Source organism: Capricornis sumatraensis, chromosome 9, assembly GCF_032405125.1.
Source record: "Capricornis sumatraensis isolate serow.1 chromosome 9, serow.2, whole genome shotgun sequence".
Lineage (NCBI taxonomy): Eukaryota > Metazoa > Chordata > Mammalia > Artiodactyla > Bovidae > Capricornis > Capricornis sumatraensis.
The window spans coordinates 52,572,387-52,587,043 of NC_091077.1; the positions used below are offsets into that span (position 1 = coordinate 52,572,387).

A 14,657-nucleotide genomic window follows, 5' to 3' on the forward strand; every position below is an offset into this window, starting at 1 on the left:
GGTCATCTCCTCTTCTCATCTCTTCTCTCCATCGCCCAACATCAGCTCTGCACTAAAAATCCACTAGTGATTGGGGGTCAGCACTGTCTACTCCAGTGCTATGATTTTCAGTCTGTTTTCATGTAATGGAACCTATTTTTTTCTTCTTCTTCTTCTCTTTTCTAATGAAGTCTTATACCTGGAGCTCCAGCATAGAGAAAAGGGAATCCTGTAGCATTTCTGTACCCACTGTTTCAGTTTTTTCTTCCATTCAACAAGTATTCATCAAGTGTTGCCTTGGGCCAGGTGCCTTGCTGGTCAGATTGGAAACCCTACCTGCTTGGTGTCCCCCAGCCTCTTTCATTGGCTTGGGGAACCAAACAACTTGCAAATCACAGATCTTGTAAAGAGGTTATTCTGCCCTGGAGTGAGATATCAGAGACCAAGAGACCCTCCTCCCAGAGCTCCTGAAGCACTTTGGGGGCCCGATTTTGTTCATCTGTAAAATGGGATAATGGAATAATGATGCCTCACTACATTCCAAGTATGGATGGTTTTCATTATCCCTAGATGAGAGTATGATTGGCACCTTTCAGTGAACAGTGAACATGTGTTCTGAACTCCGGAAAAGGACGAAAGGAGAGGCACAGAAATTTTTTCTTTAGTATCAGGGAGAGCCTCCACATTGTCGAGAAGCTGAATAGACTGCTTGGAAACTTCCAAGAAAATTATAAGGCTGAACCTTGGGAAAATACTTGCTGTTTTTTTCATCCCCTCCTCCCCTGGAAGGTTTGTTGCTGTCAGTGTCAATTTCATAGACCCAGTTCACACACTGTCCTCTAGGGCCTGCATTTACTGCTGTGACAGAGGAAGATTTACCCACGATCAGTGGGTCTGGAAAGATGACTTCTGCACCTGAAGGGCTGCTTGCTAAGGAAGGACAGGAGTCTGCAGAGGCCCAGCCTGCATCAGGTCCGTGACAAGTCCCCATCACTCTGCGCTCGGAATAGCAGAGATATGCAGCCTGAGAAGCTTTGGGAATATTCTTTTCAATATTTTTCCTGAGGGGATTTCAGGCAAGTCCACTTCTGGCAAAAGCCCACCTGTGATAGCTCTTCCTATCTTTTCCTTGTCTGGCAGTCTAGTGCCAAAGTCGAGAGCATGGGTATTTGTGTTGGACAAGCCTAGTTCCAATTTCTGGCTCTGCCTCCTTTCTCTGCTTGATCTTGGGCAAGACACTCAGCCTCTCCCAAGTCTCATGGCCTTGTATGTGAAATGGGGATAATAACATCTCCCTTCCTCTGGTTGTGAGGAAATGAAATGAAATCCTATTGTAAAGACTTGTGCCTGGCCCCTGTTAATACTCTATAAATACTCGTGCTTTTCTTAGCTTTAATTTTCACCTGGGAAGCGGATTATTTGATACTGTAGCAATAGGGGAGCGAGGGTCAAGTGTACCTATGTCCATCACCGCTGACCTAACACTATGCACCCTCCCATGCAGGCCCACAATGACACTCCGGCCAGCGACTGGATGACAACCCTCACCCTACTCTTCCCTTTTCCCTGTCCCTCCTGACAGGTGCAAACAGGGTAACTACCCACTGTATTTCCTTTTATTAGTAGGTCAGAGAGCTTTGCCTGGTGCCCCAGGATCCAGTCCCCAACCCTCCAGGGTGCAACCAGGCCCTCCTTCCTACTTGGGATGCTCCTTGGCATCTATTTTGCAAAGAGGATGAACCCTCTGTGCTCTCCTTCCATGTGTTTTGCCAGCAAACACTTAGCCACAAACTGCTTCCCTCCTCCAAAAATTCCACAGGTAGAGCCAGCACTTAACATGGGGTTGCTTTGGTCAGCCAGCTCTTTGTCCTGGGGCTCCTGCCTCCTCTGTGGGGCAGCATCCATCACCCTAAAGTTCTCAGGCCACCTCTGGTCAGTGAGTTCAAAGATTAGAGACACCAGTTCCTGTCCCAGAATCCTCAGGGCCTGGGCTTCCTAACATCCCCCAGGGTCCCCGGTTCCTGGATCCACTGGCCCCTGCTGCTGCTGCTGCTGCCACTGCTGGTCCTGCTCTCGGCCCCCTTGTTCCCAGCGAGGCCCGTGAGGCCTTCGGAGCCCGCGGCCCCGCTGGTGGCCAGGTCTAGACTGAGGGTCCTCCCGCAGACAGAGAGCCGCCGCAGCACCTCGGAGGCGGCCTCCACCGGCACGGCGGGGCGCTGCTCCAGCAGCATCTCCAGCAGCGAGCTCATCTCCGACAGGAAGGTGCTGGCCAGCCGCGTGCCTGTCGGGCTCAGCTCGGGCGCCTTGCCGAACGTCTGGAAGGTCCTGGGCTCCTCCGAGGTCGCAGCGTCCGGGGAGAACACGTTGTCACGGTAGTTGGTGGAGAGGGGCAAAGAAAGTCTTGCCATCCAGGCCGGGTCGGGGACGCTCAGCCGGTCCAGGGCCAGGCCTGCAGGGGGCGAAGGGGACGCGGTCGGTGAGGGCGGAGCCCCGGGCGGGCGGGCGGGGCGCCAGACAAAGGAGGGAAGGGAAATGGGGGGGACAGATGGGGCGGCCGGAGGGGGGCGGGAAGGAAGAGGCCCTGACGAGGAAGCGCGCTGGGCAGGAAGGCAGCGACTGAGGTTCGCTGGTGAGCTGGAGTGAGGACGCGGCCGCGGGAGGAGGAAGGCCTAGAATTAGAAATTGGCCTCTTTCTAAAGCATCTCCCAGTCCCCAGGGGTGTTTCGGGTTTAGGTGGCCTCCATCCGTCCCTGTATTTTCACTCCCTCAGGACAGACACCACTAGTTGAGGATGGGAGCGCTGGAGGGATTCCCCTTTTTAGCCAATGCTGTAGTTCCTGGCTTGTTGCTGCCTTCCTTTCCTATTCATAATAATAATAATAGTGACCACTTATTAAGTATTTCTGTGCCAAACAATTTACATAATTATCTCATTTAACCTCCACACACACCTTTGAAGTCAAGAGTATTTTATGGATGAGGAAACGATTTCCGGGAAGTTCAGTCATTCATCTACTAGGCACCCAAGCCCAGATTTGACCCCCAGGTCTGATGATTGGAAGCCCCCTGTGACTGAACCACTGAGACCCACTGTCTGGAGAATGTGCCCTTCCTCTCTCCCTGGATGCTAGGTGCTCACCTGAGGTTCTGGTTTCCCTGGCCTGCTAAGGTCTGTACTGTCACTCGCTCTCGACACCACATGCTCTCGACACCTCATGCTCTCGACACCTCAACCTTCGCCTCTCAAGCTGCAGGAAACCTGTGAAGGGGCTGGCTGCCTAAGAGCTGTCCCGGAAAAGGCATGGGGCAGTGAAAAAGAGTCGCCCTGACCCCGAATCCCACCATCACACGTCTCCATTTGCCATCTCTTCAACAGAAAATCCTGTCTTAGGAAACCAATCCCAGGCCCAGTGATAGAGACCAGGGCAGAGGAGACAAAGCATAGGCCTTGTGGTTAAGAATCTGTATGTTTAAAGAAAAAGCACAACAACTACTTTAATGTGTATTTAATACTTGCTTAAGGTGAGCCGGTTTAAAGCCTGTGCATAGAGTGAAAGACTGGAAAGGGAGAAGTCGAAGTGTTAGCTGAAATTGCCCCGGGCAGAAATGATTTATTCCCTTTTTGTTTATCTACATTTGTCTCTATTAACCAAATATTACTTTTGTGATTTTGAAAAGTTATCCCAAAATACAGCTAAATGCTGTTTCTATTGATAAATGAGTCTTGGTCTTGCCTTGTCAGTGCGGGGCTATGCAGGCTGTGAGGCAGCCCCTTTCTGACTAGTCCAGCCCATGCCCAGGGCTCAGTGAACATTTATTGAATGATTAAATGAACATAAATATTAACCCTGGACATTTGGGAAATGTAAACCTTAGTTCCCTGAGACTCTGGGGTAATAAGGTTGGAACTCTTTTGGTGTTACAGAATCAGGCTTTTCCTTGTATAAGGGTCAGAGGGCTTCAGAAGGAATGAAGCTTGGAATGAGAAAATCAGTGGAGTGTAGGAGAATGGCTGAAACATGATGGTGAATTCACTCTGAGGCAGGTGGGCACTGGGCAGACTGGGGTTTAATTTCCTAGCTGTGCAGCTTATGAGCAGTGTGAACTTGGAAAACTTGCTTAATCTCTCTGAGCCTCTTTTTTTCTCTTATAAAGTGGTGAGATAGTAGCATTTATCTTGTAGGTGGCTATGAGGATGCAGTGAGCTCATGCAGCCAGTAAAATACGAGCATCATCACATCCTCCAGGGGGGCTTTTACCTGATGCAACCGAGACCCCAGTGTCAGGCACATTCACCAGTAGCCCCATCACGGTGCAGCCCTATGGGCAGCGCAGGCTCTGCTACCGTTGCTGTGCTACTCGTTCCCCAACTTGTTACCATCCTCCTGTGCTCCTTGCCCTCTGTGCTATGAGGAGTCAGGACCACATGGGAATTAAGCCCACAGGTTCCAGCACAAAGCTGGGGCATACAGATATAACACCAGCCCTGAGGTCATCTGAAATTTTCTAATAGCCAGATTTAAACAGTAAAAAGAAAAGGTGAGATTAATTTATGTAAATTGTTTATATTTAATATCATTTATCATGTAATCAATAGTTTTAAAATTATTAATGAGATGTTTTACATTCTGTTTTCATACTAAGTCTTCAAACTCTGGAGTGTGTTTTATACTTCTATCACATCTCAGCTGGTCCAGCCATTTTCACATATGGCTATTGGTTATTGGAATGGACCTCATAGCTCTACATTCTAGACAATGCAGTCCTATAAAGTTCTCTGTATTTGTGCCGTCCAAAGCAATATCCATTAGCCGCATGTAGCACTGGAAACATGGCTGGTATGACTGAGGAACTGAATTTTTCATTTTACTTACTTTTAAGTAGATTTCATTTTACTTAATTTTAATTTAGAGCCACACTGCCTGGGTTAATAACCATAGGCTGCACAACCTTGGGAAAATTATTAAAACCCTGGCCCCTCAGTTTTGTTTTTTTTTTTTTCTTTTATGAAATGGGGATAATGAATAGTCCCAATCTCAGAAGATTTTCTCGTGAGGCACTGAGGAGAGGGACTAGCACACAGAAAGCACTCAATAAATGTTAGCTATATTTTTTTAACCAAGGAAAGGGGAATCCCTGCCATGCCTTCAGCACACAAATATGACCAGATGAGAAACAGATTATTAACTATGCAACAGAAAACCACAGCATAGGTCAGACTTAGTGTGTGTTACTTGGAGGAGGCTGACTGATGTGTGTTGTCGGGGAGGTGTGGGAGGGCCAGCAGATTCTTGAGTTCTCATGGTAAAGGGGTCTTCAAACACATTAAAGAAATGCAGATGAGTGGTTTAGGAGGTAAAGAGAGGTCCCCTAATGGTAGGTGGGCCCAGGTTGACTTCCCTTCCATCACTGATGAGCTAGGTGATTCTGGGCAGGCTGTGATACCTTTCTGAGCCTCAGTTTGCTGATTTCTAAGTTGGAACTCCTAATGTCTACCTCAGACGACTGTGTGGAAGCTTAACTTGAGATTATGCCTGCAAGACTCTTCCTTAGTACCTGGCACACACCAAGAGCTCAGTAATTGTTCACTATTCTTTGATGATTTTTTAAATGCATAATCAAAGACGAATCTGGTCTTTAAACAAATGAAGACCTGAAGCTCCAGGGGAAGTAAAAAATGTTGCTGATAGTCTTCTCCAGAAATAGACTAGCTGTGTTTCCCTGCAGTGGATTGGAGCAGCTCTCTGAAGCCTGGGCACAGGAAGGAACTGTAGGGGCAGAAGTGGGGTCAGGGTGACCCTGGGAAGTCCCTACCTGTGTGGGGGTCCAGGAGGTTTGACAGCTCTTCTTCTAGCAGCTGCTTCACAGAGAGGTCCTCTTCAGGGTCCAGGGGTCCTTCCTCCTGGTCTGCTTCTGCCTGGCCACCAGCCCTGGCGCCTGGGCCATCTGTGTCTGGGATTGCACTCCTGCAGAGGAAGCCAATCCATTCCACCAGTGAGGAAATTCACACACAGATTCATTCATTCCTGCTTATGAATATTCTGCTATTCATGCCAGCATTCATTCATCTGCAAAGTGAACTAGGTTCCCAGCCCAGACTTCAGAGTTAGACCAACCTGGGTTTCTTGATCCCAGCCCTCTTGCCTACTCTGAGTCTGTTTCTTCATCTGTAAAATGAGAGCAATAAATAACAACCACCTTACGGGGCATTGTGGGGATAAAATGAGGTGTCGCAGGTAAAGGCCTTAGCACAGTGTTGTAAGCACTCAGCAAACAAAAGTGACTGAATGCACAGATATTATTCACCATTGTCCCTGCATTCCTTCTCGTTACCTGGTACAGAGTAGGAGTTTAGTAAACCTTGGTTGATCCAGCGCAATCACCCTTCCATCTCTCCATCCCTCCAGCCGAGTATGAGTTCCAGTGATGGCAGGGTTCTTTTTCTTAGTATTTATTTTTATTTACTTATTTGGCTATTCCAGGTCTTAGTTGCAGCATGTGGCATCTAGTTTCCTGACTAGGGATCGAACCTGAGCCCCCTGCATTGGAAATGCGGAGTCTGAGCCACTGGACCATCAGGGAGGTCTCCAAGGGCAAGGATTTTTGTCTGTGTCTTCTCTCACCAGTGCTCTGAACAGAGGTTGGCACATAGTAGGTGCTTAATAAATACCTGGTGGACTGAATGACTGAATGTTCCCTTCTCCTTGTTTGAGGCTAAATCCCAGACCAGAAGAGCAGGTCAATAGAGGATGCAGCTGAGGTAAGGCATCCCAAAACTACTAAGAGTCTACTATGGGGTTTCTTGCTATCTCCCTGGCCTCTCCCTCCCATGGCTGCCCTCTGTCACTGAGGAGGCCAGTTCCTGGGACTACCTCAGCACAGTGGGTAAGCCTGGCTTCTCATCCCAGCATCTGGGAAGGCTCCCCAACAGCCTTTAAGGCCTGGGGTCCTTGCTGCTTTTTCTCTATGGCCATTTCAGCAGGAAGGTGGCAAGTTTGCAAGTAATGACAACAACTAATGTTTATTGAGCAATTACTCTGAGTCAGACATATGCTTTGCAAGGTATATTCGCCTTCTCATCAAACCTTTCACTTCTATAAGGGCTTCTCTTGTTATCATCCTCATTTTACAAATGAGAAAACCAAGACTTATAAAGATTATGCATCTTGCCCAAGGTTCCCACAGGTTAAGTGATGAAGTCAGATTTCAAAGGCAGGCTGAGATGACTCTGGAGTATATGTGCTCACCCCTACTCTACAGTGTTTCTAGATATTTTCGCCAAAAACCAACCAAACAAAATGACTATAAGTTGTCACAACAAGAGCACTGAACTGGAAGTGAGTGTCCTAAGAGCCAGTCCCAGCTTTGCCACTCACTGGTTACTTGACCTTGAGCAAAGTCACTTTAAGGGGAAAGGACTTAGCATTGTTTGTATACCTCCTTTGTTCCAGGCATTGGGCTACAGGCTTAGAACACTTGCGGTCACTAAATTCTTACCCCATCACTACAAGGAAGTGGCGACCTCCATCTCACAGATGAGAAACTGCAGGCCTGAGGCTTGATCTGACTTACTCAAGTTTACGTAGCTGGGTAGGATCAAACTACTTAGAGCCTCAGTTTCTCCATCTGTAACAAGAGGGAGTTAAATTAGTTGTCCTCTTGAGGTCTCTTTAATTCTAGGACAGCCCAAAGAAACACACCCACATACCCATATCCTTAGCCAGGAACCTTCATATTATATTTAAGGGTCAAGAGCAAGAAGGCTGAACGTTGCAGATTTAAAGTCCATAGTCTAGTCCCTCTGAAGTCAGAGGACAGATAGAGCCTCAGGGATGAAGTCATTTCCTTATTGACTCTGGGTCCTGTAAATACTATTAATACAGTAGCTCCAGGACCAAGCTGTCTGGGTGGGGGGATGGGTGCTGTTCTCTGCAGTCTCCCAGGGAAGTAGCATCTGGAATGTGCTCACCCTTCCTTGCAGCACAGAGGCTGCAGGGGTTAGGGCAGGCTGGTGGGGAGGGGGCTTGAGAAGCCAGAGTTGGGGCTACGTGCTGCTTACCTGCTGCTGCCAGGCTTGGCCAAATACTTATTTCCCCGGTGGTTTGGTTTGGGCTGGAATTGGCCCTGATGCAGCAAGGACAGCAGCTGGGAGATTTGCTACAAGACAGGAAAAATCTGTTGACTCCACACAATTCCGACCCAGCACACTTCCTTACCGGATGTTTCCCTCAGTGCCGGCGCTTTCTTTTTATAGTCTTTCCTCCAGCTTCAGATGTTTGTGGATCGGATGGGGGATGGTGAACAGTGATGGTGACGGAGGCAGGGATGTGTGCAGGCAGGTTCCCTGCTTGGCTTTGTGTCAACTACAGATTCCCCGGGAACTGGGTGTCTGAGAGAAAGAATAAGGGCCCTCTGGGGGGCCCCATGAGACCTGCTCCCGGTGGACACTGTGGGATGGGGGTGGAAAAGGCATTTCCTGACTATAATTGTATTATTACTTCAATAAGAATCATCTTAAAGTGTTATATCCCCCTCTTCAGCAGTATTCAAACACTCAGCCAATGTTGGTGGGTCATATGTAACTATGTTATAAGAAGGCAGAGGGTGTCTTTGAACCATTTATTCATCCGTTCATTCACTCGACAAGTATTTAATGAGAGCCTGCTTGTGCCAGGGCCTGTGCTTGCTATGGGAGTAAGAATGAGATCACGGCCCAGTCGCTGCCCTCAGGGAACTCCCAGTCTGCCTGGGAGAACAGTCAGGGGAGACAGGGCATGTGGGCTACTATGGGGGCTTACATCGGAGTTGGGAAAAGATAGAGGTGAAGTGGAGCAGATGAAAGCCCCTCATCCAACTTAGAGCAAGGAGGCAGTTGTGTGTGTGTATGGGGGCTGTGGCTACAGGGGGAAGTCATTCACTTATTTCAGCAAATGTTTTCTGAGTTCATAGTGCATCACAGGCCCCTCTACTGAGACCTGGAGTTCCCATAGAGGGTTAGCAAGTGGAGAGAGGGTGAGAGTCTTGGCGAGGGGTGAAAGGAGTTTCAGTTAGAAGGTACTCAAGCTGAAAGGCCAGAGGAGACAGTGGAGTTTCAGAAAGGCTGGTGAATGGGGACAGGGGTGGGTGAGATGTTTAGGGCTAGGCCCCACAGGCTCTTATGAGGGAAGCAACAGACCAAGTCAAAGTCATTTCTAGCTTGGTGTGTGATGACGTGCAGGTTTTTAGATGTACTCAGATCTCAGTTTCCTCATCTCTAAGGTGAATCTAAAAATCCTACCCAGCCTTCTCAGGCTTGTCAGGATTAATTAGGTGGTTTTAAAGTTTAAAATGCTCCGCAGAGTCGAGGGGTTTGGACTGTTACTCCTAGAAATGTTGTGTCTGCCTCCCGGGCCCAACTCACCTCCCTGCTGAGGAGATCCCTCTGCCCTTTGGGCAGCTGTAACAGAAAGGGCCGACCTCAGAGGAGGTCTGGAAGGGGAGGTGGCTGGGACTGGGGTTTCACTGTGACTTGGGAGTGTCAGGGCCCCACTGCTGCCTCAAGGCCATTCCCACCTCCTGGCCCAGGCCCAGAAACCCTCCTAAGGCACCTGCCACCCTTTTCTCGAGTGACAGCCGATACTTCAGGGACACACCCTGAGTGCCAGCCCCTAGGTGATGTGCTGTCATTCTGGGTCATTTCACAGCTAGAGTCAGACTCGAGTCAGACTCAGGTTCAAATCCTAAATCTTCCCCTGCTCCATTTCCCATCTGTGTGACCTTAAGGAATCCTGAGGCTCAGTTTCCTCAGCAATAAAACAGGGGATAATAACAAGACCCAGGCCATGTGTTGGTTGTGGATATGAGTATTTAATGAGTGAACATCTATAAATCACTTAGTAATAGATCTCAGGATAAGCACTCACTAACTGTCCAGTGGTATCTAATATCATGTCCTTCTTCAGTAACCCAAGGAAAAGGATGCTATTATACCCATTTTGCAGATGTGGCACCTGAGGCTCACAGGGGCTACCTAGCAATTAGAGGCAGGGCTGGATGGAATTTTAACCCAGATCTGACTCCACTGCAGCACTACGCTATTGGAAAGACACAAGAATTAGGCAAGGTGCCTCTTACCTTTATGTCGATCTCACCTGGGTGCCCTTCTCTCTTTCAATAGGGTCACCCGCAGGGCCTGCTCTCTGCTGTCTCTGGCAACCACCAGCACCATATTTGACACAAAGAGCTTATTCAATAAGCATTTGATGAATGAATAGGTGAATGAATGAATGGCTCTGGGCAACACTTCTGGGGCTGCACAGAGCCAGGGCAGGACTCCTGAAAGAGCAGCTGGGCCGCCTCCAGGTGGCTTCCTGGGGAAGAAGTAGGGGAAGGAAGCCATGTCCTTGCTCTGCAGGAAACATGAGCTGATGGCCTGCCTCACGACAGAAGTGTGCCTTGATCACAGAGAAATGATCTGGGGTTCAGAGGAGTCGATATAGATGTGAGATCAGGCCCCATCCCAGAAAAAGCTTTCCATTTGTGTCCAGTAAACCCTAGAACACAGCCATTCATCATCCCATTTAATCTTCAACCCCCTGGGAGGTAGACACAGGTAAGTTTGGTATCACAACTCCCGTCTTATAGATGAAGAAAATAAGATAATGTTGCCCAGCTCCTAAAGTGACTGTGCCGAAATTGGAACCTAGATCTGCCTAACTCCCAAGTCCCATGGTTGTTTCCACTGCCTTACCCAGCTGGCCTAGCCGGCAACCTCTGGGGTCTCAGGCAGCCCCTGAGACCCGGGGGCAGTAATGCCCATGCCAGCTTGCTTCACAGGGAAAACTGCCCAAATGAGATGAAGGCAGGTACTGTTGCTCGCTCCCTTTGCTGTGTGTCTGGTTGTGCCAGGTGCTCTGAGTAAGTCCTCAATAGGAATTAAGTGACAATTCTGTGAGGCAGATGCTCTTACTGCCATCCCTGCTTTATAGATAAGGAAACTAAAGCTCAGAGACAGTAAGTCATTTGTCCAGGATCACACAGCTAAATTCTTTTGACTCCAGAGCTGAACCACTGCCCCCAGTGCATCCTAAGGTGCTTGGTGAGCCTAAGGAATGAATGGGAGGGTGACGGGGTCTGATGCTATTTGTGGTGGCCCAGGGGTGACCAGAGAGAGAGGTACCTGAACAGGAGGCGAATCCATGGTGAGCTCCTCTACAGGGTTCCGCTCCGCAAAGGCGGCCACAGACAGCCGGACCAGGCTCCGCAGGATCTGACGGGGGCCTGATTCTTTCTCAGGGGCTACTTTACCATTGAGATTCCGCTGCCGCCTCAGGGTTGCAGAGGAGGCTGGCGGGCTCTGTGGGGCCTCCTCGCTGCCCTGGTCTCCAGGCACTTTTCCTGTGGGGCTGCCGGCAGCCTTCAGGAGCCTTGAGCGGGGCTGGCCAGGCTGGGGCTCGGCAAGGTTCAGGTTCTCCCGGGAGGCGTTCCTCTGCCTGGGATGGTTGAAAAGGAGGTTGACAGTGTCCTGCAGCACCTCTCGGCTCTCGGCCAGCGTTCCCTGGTTGCCTTGGTTACGCAGAGTCCTGTACAGAGTCGGTGTGAGATGAAAGGGGGCCTGCAGGCAGGAGTCCCAGCCTGCTTCCATGATTGCTTCCTCGCCCACATGCTTGGAGGGCTGCCCGACTTCGCCAGGCTCATCCACCTGGCCCCTTAGCACAGGCACAAGTTGGATGTCTGCCTTCTGAATGTGTTTCTGGGGCCTCTTGGGCTGGTGACGGTAGGTGGACTCTGCCTCCCGACAGTTGTAGGCCCTGTTGTCCTTTTTCTCCGTCCGGCAGATAGACGTGATCAGAATCAAGATCGACCCAAAGACAGCAAGCAGTACGACCAGGCAAATCACCGTGAGTACCGATGTGCTCAGGGCCCCTGGCTCACGGGCTGAATCCCTCAAGTGGTCCACACTGGTGACGAACAAGACCTGCAGCAGGGCTCGGGTCTGCAAGGAGGGGCTGCCTCGGTCTTCCACCACAATCTCCAGCTCCCACTCACTCCCAGTGAGGCTGCTGGCATTGGTGATGTTGATGAACAGCTGCCCCAGGTTGGGGCTGAGGACGAAGACACCGGCTTCATTCCCACTCCGAATGGTGTAGAGAAGCTCTCCATTTGCACCCGAGTCTGCATCTCTTGCTATGATAGTCACCAAAAGGAATGGCCGAGAGCTGGAGGTGGCCTGTAGTGGTATGTTAGTGCCTGCTGGGCCCAGGCCATTGGGATTCTCAATGGGCACCAGCAAATGACCTGTGGAGGCGTTTACAAGCACCGAGAGGCTGGCTCTCCCATTGCTCAGTATGGGGTGAATCACCTCTGGGGCATTATCATTGGCATCCAGGAGGCTGACCCAAACAGAGACACTGGATGAGAGCTGGGGCTGCCCGCTGTCCTCTGCAATCACCAGGAACTCAAAGCTGGCCATCTGTTCATAGTCCAGTGACCTTTGTGCGGTGACCTCACCTGTGTCTGAGTTAATAGCTACCAAGTGAGAAACTGGGGAGTCCTGGATGCGGTATGAGATTTTCCCATTAACACCCTGGTCTGCATCATGGGCCTTGATGGTGATGAGGTGGAGAGAGGGTAGGTTGTTTTCCCGAGTGGAGACCTGGTACCTGCTTTTCTCAAACACAGGTGCATTGTCATTGGCATCACTGATCTGAATGCTGAGCTGTTTCTTGTCTGATAAGGGCTGGAGTCCTTGGTCTTGGGCCAACAGAGTGAGGGTATATTGGGGCCACTGCTCTCTGTCCAGTGTGGCGTTGGTGAGCAGCATGTATGTGTTACCATTGGTCCTTTTCAGCCTGAAGTGGCCCAGCTCTTGGCTCAGCCAACAGTGGACCAGGCCATTGTTTCCTGAGTCCAGGTCGTTGGCCATGATGAGAGCAATGAAACTGTCCTTGGGAAGAGCTTCGGACACCAGCAGCGGTTGGGAGGCCCACGTGATGTGGATGCTTGGGGCATTGTCATTGACATCCAGAACCTTGATGAGAATCTTGCAGTGGGCTGGGATGGGATTGGGACCCAGGTCCCTTGCCTGGACATCCACTTCATAGGCCGGATTCTTCTCGTAGTCTAGGTGCTGGAGCAGAGTCACCTGGCCCGTCTTGGCATCAATACTGAAGGTGTTCAGCACCTCCAGGGGCACGTGCTTACTGAGAAAGTATTCCACCTCCCCATTGGGGCCTTGGTCAGGGTCTGTGGCGGTCAGGTTTATGAGGAGAGTACCAGGGGCAGCATCTTCTTGGATTTCTAGGGCCAGTGAGCTCTCAGCAAACACAGGGCTATTGTCATTGGAGTCCAGGACACTGACCTTGACCAAGCTGGTGCCTGACTTGGGGGGATTCCCACTATCATAGGCAGTTAACACCAGATCAAAAAATGAGTGGATTTCCCGGTCCAGCTCCCTCACCACCACCAGTTCTGCGTGTTTTGTCTGATCGGGCCCCACAATGACATCCAGGGCGAAGTGCTCACTGGGAGACAGGGTGTAGGAGTGCAGGGTGTTGGGGCCAGTGTCTGGGTCCAGAGCTCTGTCCAGGGGGATCCGGGTGCGCAGAGAGGCACTCTCGGAGATTTCCAGCTCCTGCTCACCTTTGGGAAACTGCGGCTGGTGGTCATTGATGTCCAGCACCTGGATCTCCACGTGAATAAGCGCCCGCTCCCCTGTGGCCAGCACATCAAAGGACACCAGGCAGGGATCCTGCTGCCGGCAAAGCTGCTCCCGGTCCAACCGCCTCCCTGTGCTGAGCACGCCGTCCTCAGAGTCCACCTGGATGGGGAGTCCCTGGGGCAGCTGTAGGACCTGGAAGGCAGCCCCCGCTTGGCCAGGCCCCTCCTCCCGGCCCCGTTCCTGAGGCAGCTTCCCTATCACGGTGCCAGCTGGTACCTCCTCTGCCACCTGATATCTCACAGTGAGAGTGGCCACCTCCTGACAATCCCCTGAAAGGAACAAGTAGCCACCTGGCCCCAAAAGTCCCAGAAGTGACAGAAGTCGCATCATGCTTACCACCAGAGTGCGCTAGATCCAGAAACCGCTAGAGTTCTTCAGGGGCTGGGCGAGGCCTCCAGTGCTTCCTGAGGGACCTGATTAGCCCCGTTCTCCTGCCCCCAGACCTGTTGGCACAGCCTCGTCCCATCATTAGATAATGGAACTAACAGAAAGAAAGGCCATTTTCATCAGAAGAGATTTGAGAGGTGCAAGGACCGATGAGGTAAAATTGCCAGGAGAGCCCTGGTACAGGGCACTGTGGGTCCCCGTCAGCCAGTGATGGACAAGAGTCGGTCCAAGAGGAACTGGACCCAGTGAAGCAGGATGTGGGGATCTGACTTCCAAACCGTTGCTGGGCCAGGGAAACAGAGAAGCAGCTTTTTCCTATGGAAACCCCACCTACAGGAAAAGGGAGGGCTGTGAGTTTCTATGCCAATTAGAGAAAGAGAGTTTCCGTGAAGCTGAGTGGACTGCCGCTGAGGAGGATGCGGCTGGGGACAGGCCGGATGGGAAGGTGCTGTCCATGTGGAAGGCGGCCGCTGAGGGGAGGGGAGCCCCTGCTGTGTCCAAGTAAGCAGAGAGCCCGAGCCCCTCCTGGACGGGTCACGCCTCAGCCTCTCTTCCTTCCTTGTCTCTCCTTGTTTCCTTCATCTCCCGTTGC

General features: G+C 50.8%; 1 protein-coding gene across 2 annotated transcripts; it reads right to left on the bottom strand.

Moving 5' to 3' along the window:
- Window positions 1-1,183: 1,183 nt before the first annotated feature.
- Window positions 1,184-14,320, bottom strand: PCDH12 (protocadherin 12). 2 transcript variants are annotated; one of them, XM_068980023.1, is made up of 4 exons: window positions 11,138-14,320; window positions 8,039-8,136; window positions 5,794-5,945; window positions 1,184-2,428 (listed from the first exon to the last, which is right to left on the bottom strand). In XM_068980023.1, the coding sequence occupies exons 1-4, from the start codon at window positions 14,006-14,008 to the stop codon at window positions 1,959-1,961; spliced, it is 3,591 nt and encodes a 1,196-aa protein (XP_068836124.1). In that variant the 5' UTR covers window positions 14,009-14,320; the 3' UTR covers window positions 1,184-1,958. The 2 variants fall into 2 exon arrangements, with proteins under 2 accessions (XP_068836124.1, XP_068836125.1); XM_068980024.1 differs by lacking the exons at window positions 1,184-2,428; window positions 5,794-5,945 and adding an exon at window positions 7,566-7,605.
- Between the last annotated feature and the right edge of the window lie 337 nt (window positions 14,321-14,657).

Excerpts from the sequence above, each read along its gene's own strand:
- PCDH12 (XM_068980023.1), bottom strand. The coding sequence starts at position 14,008 with ATGATGCGACTTCTGTCACTTCTGGGACTTTTGGGGCCAGGTGGCTAC. Across the intron at positions 5,946-8,038 it reads GCCAAGCCTGGCAGCAGCAG|GAGTGCAATCCCAGACACAG; the intron begins GTAAGCAGCACG and ends CTTCCTCTGCAG. Across the intron at positions 2,429-5,793 it reads CCTCCTGGACCCCCACACAG|GCCTGGCCCTGGACCGGCTG; the intron begins GTAGGGACTTCC and ends CGCCCCCTGCAG.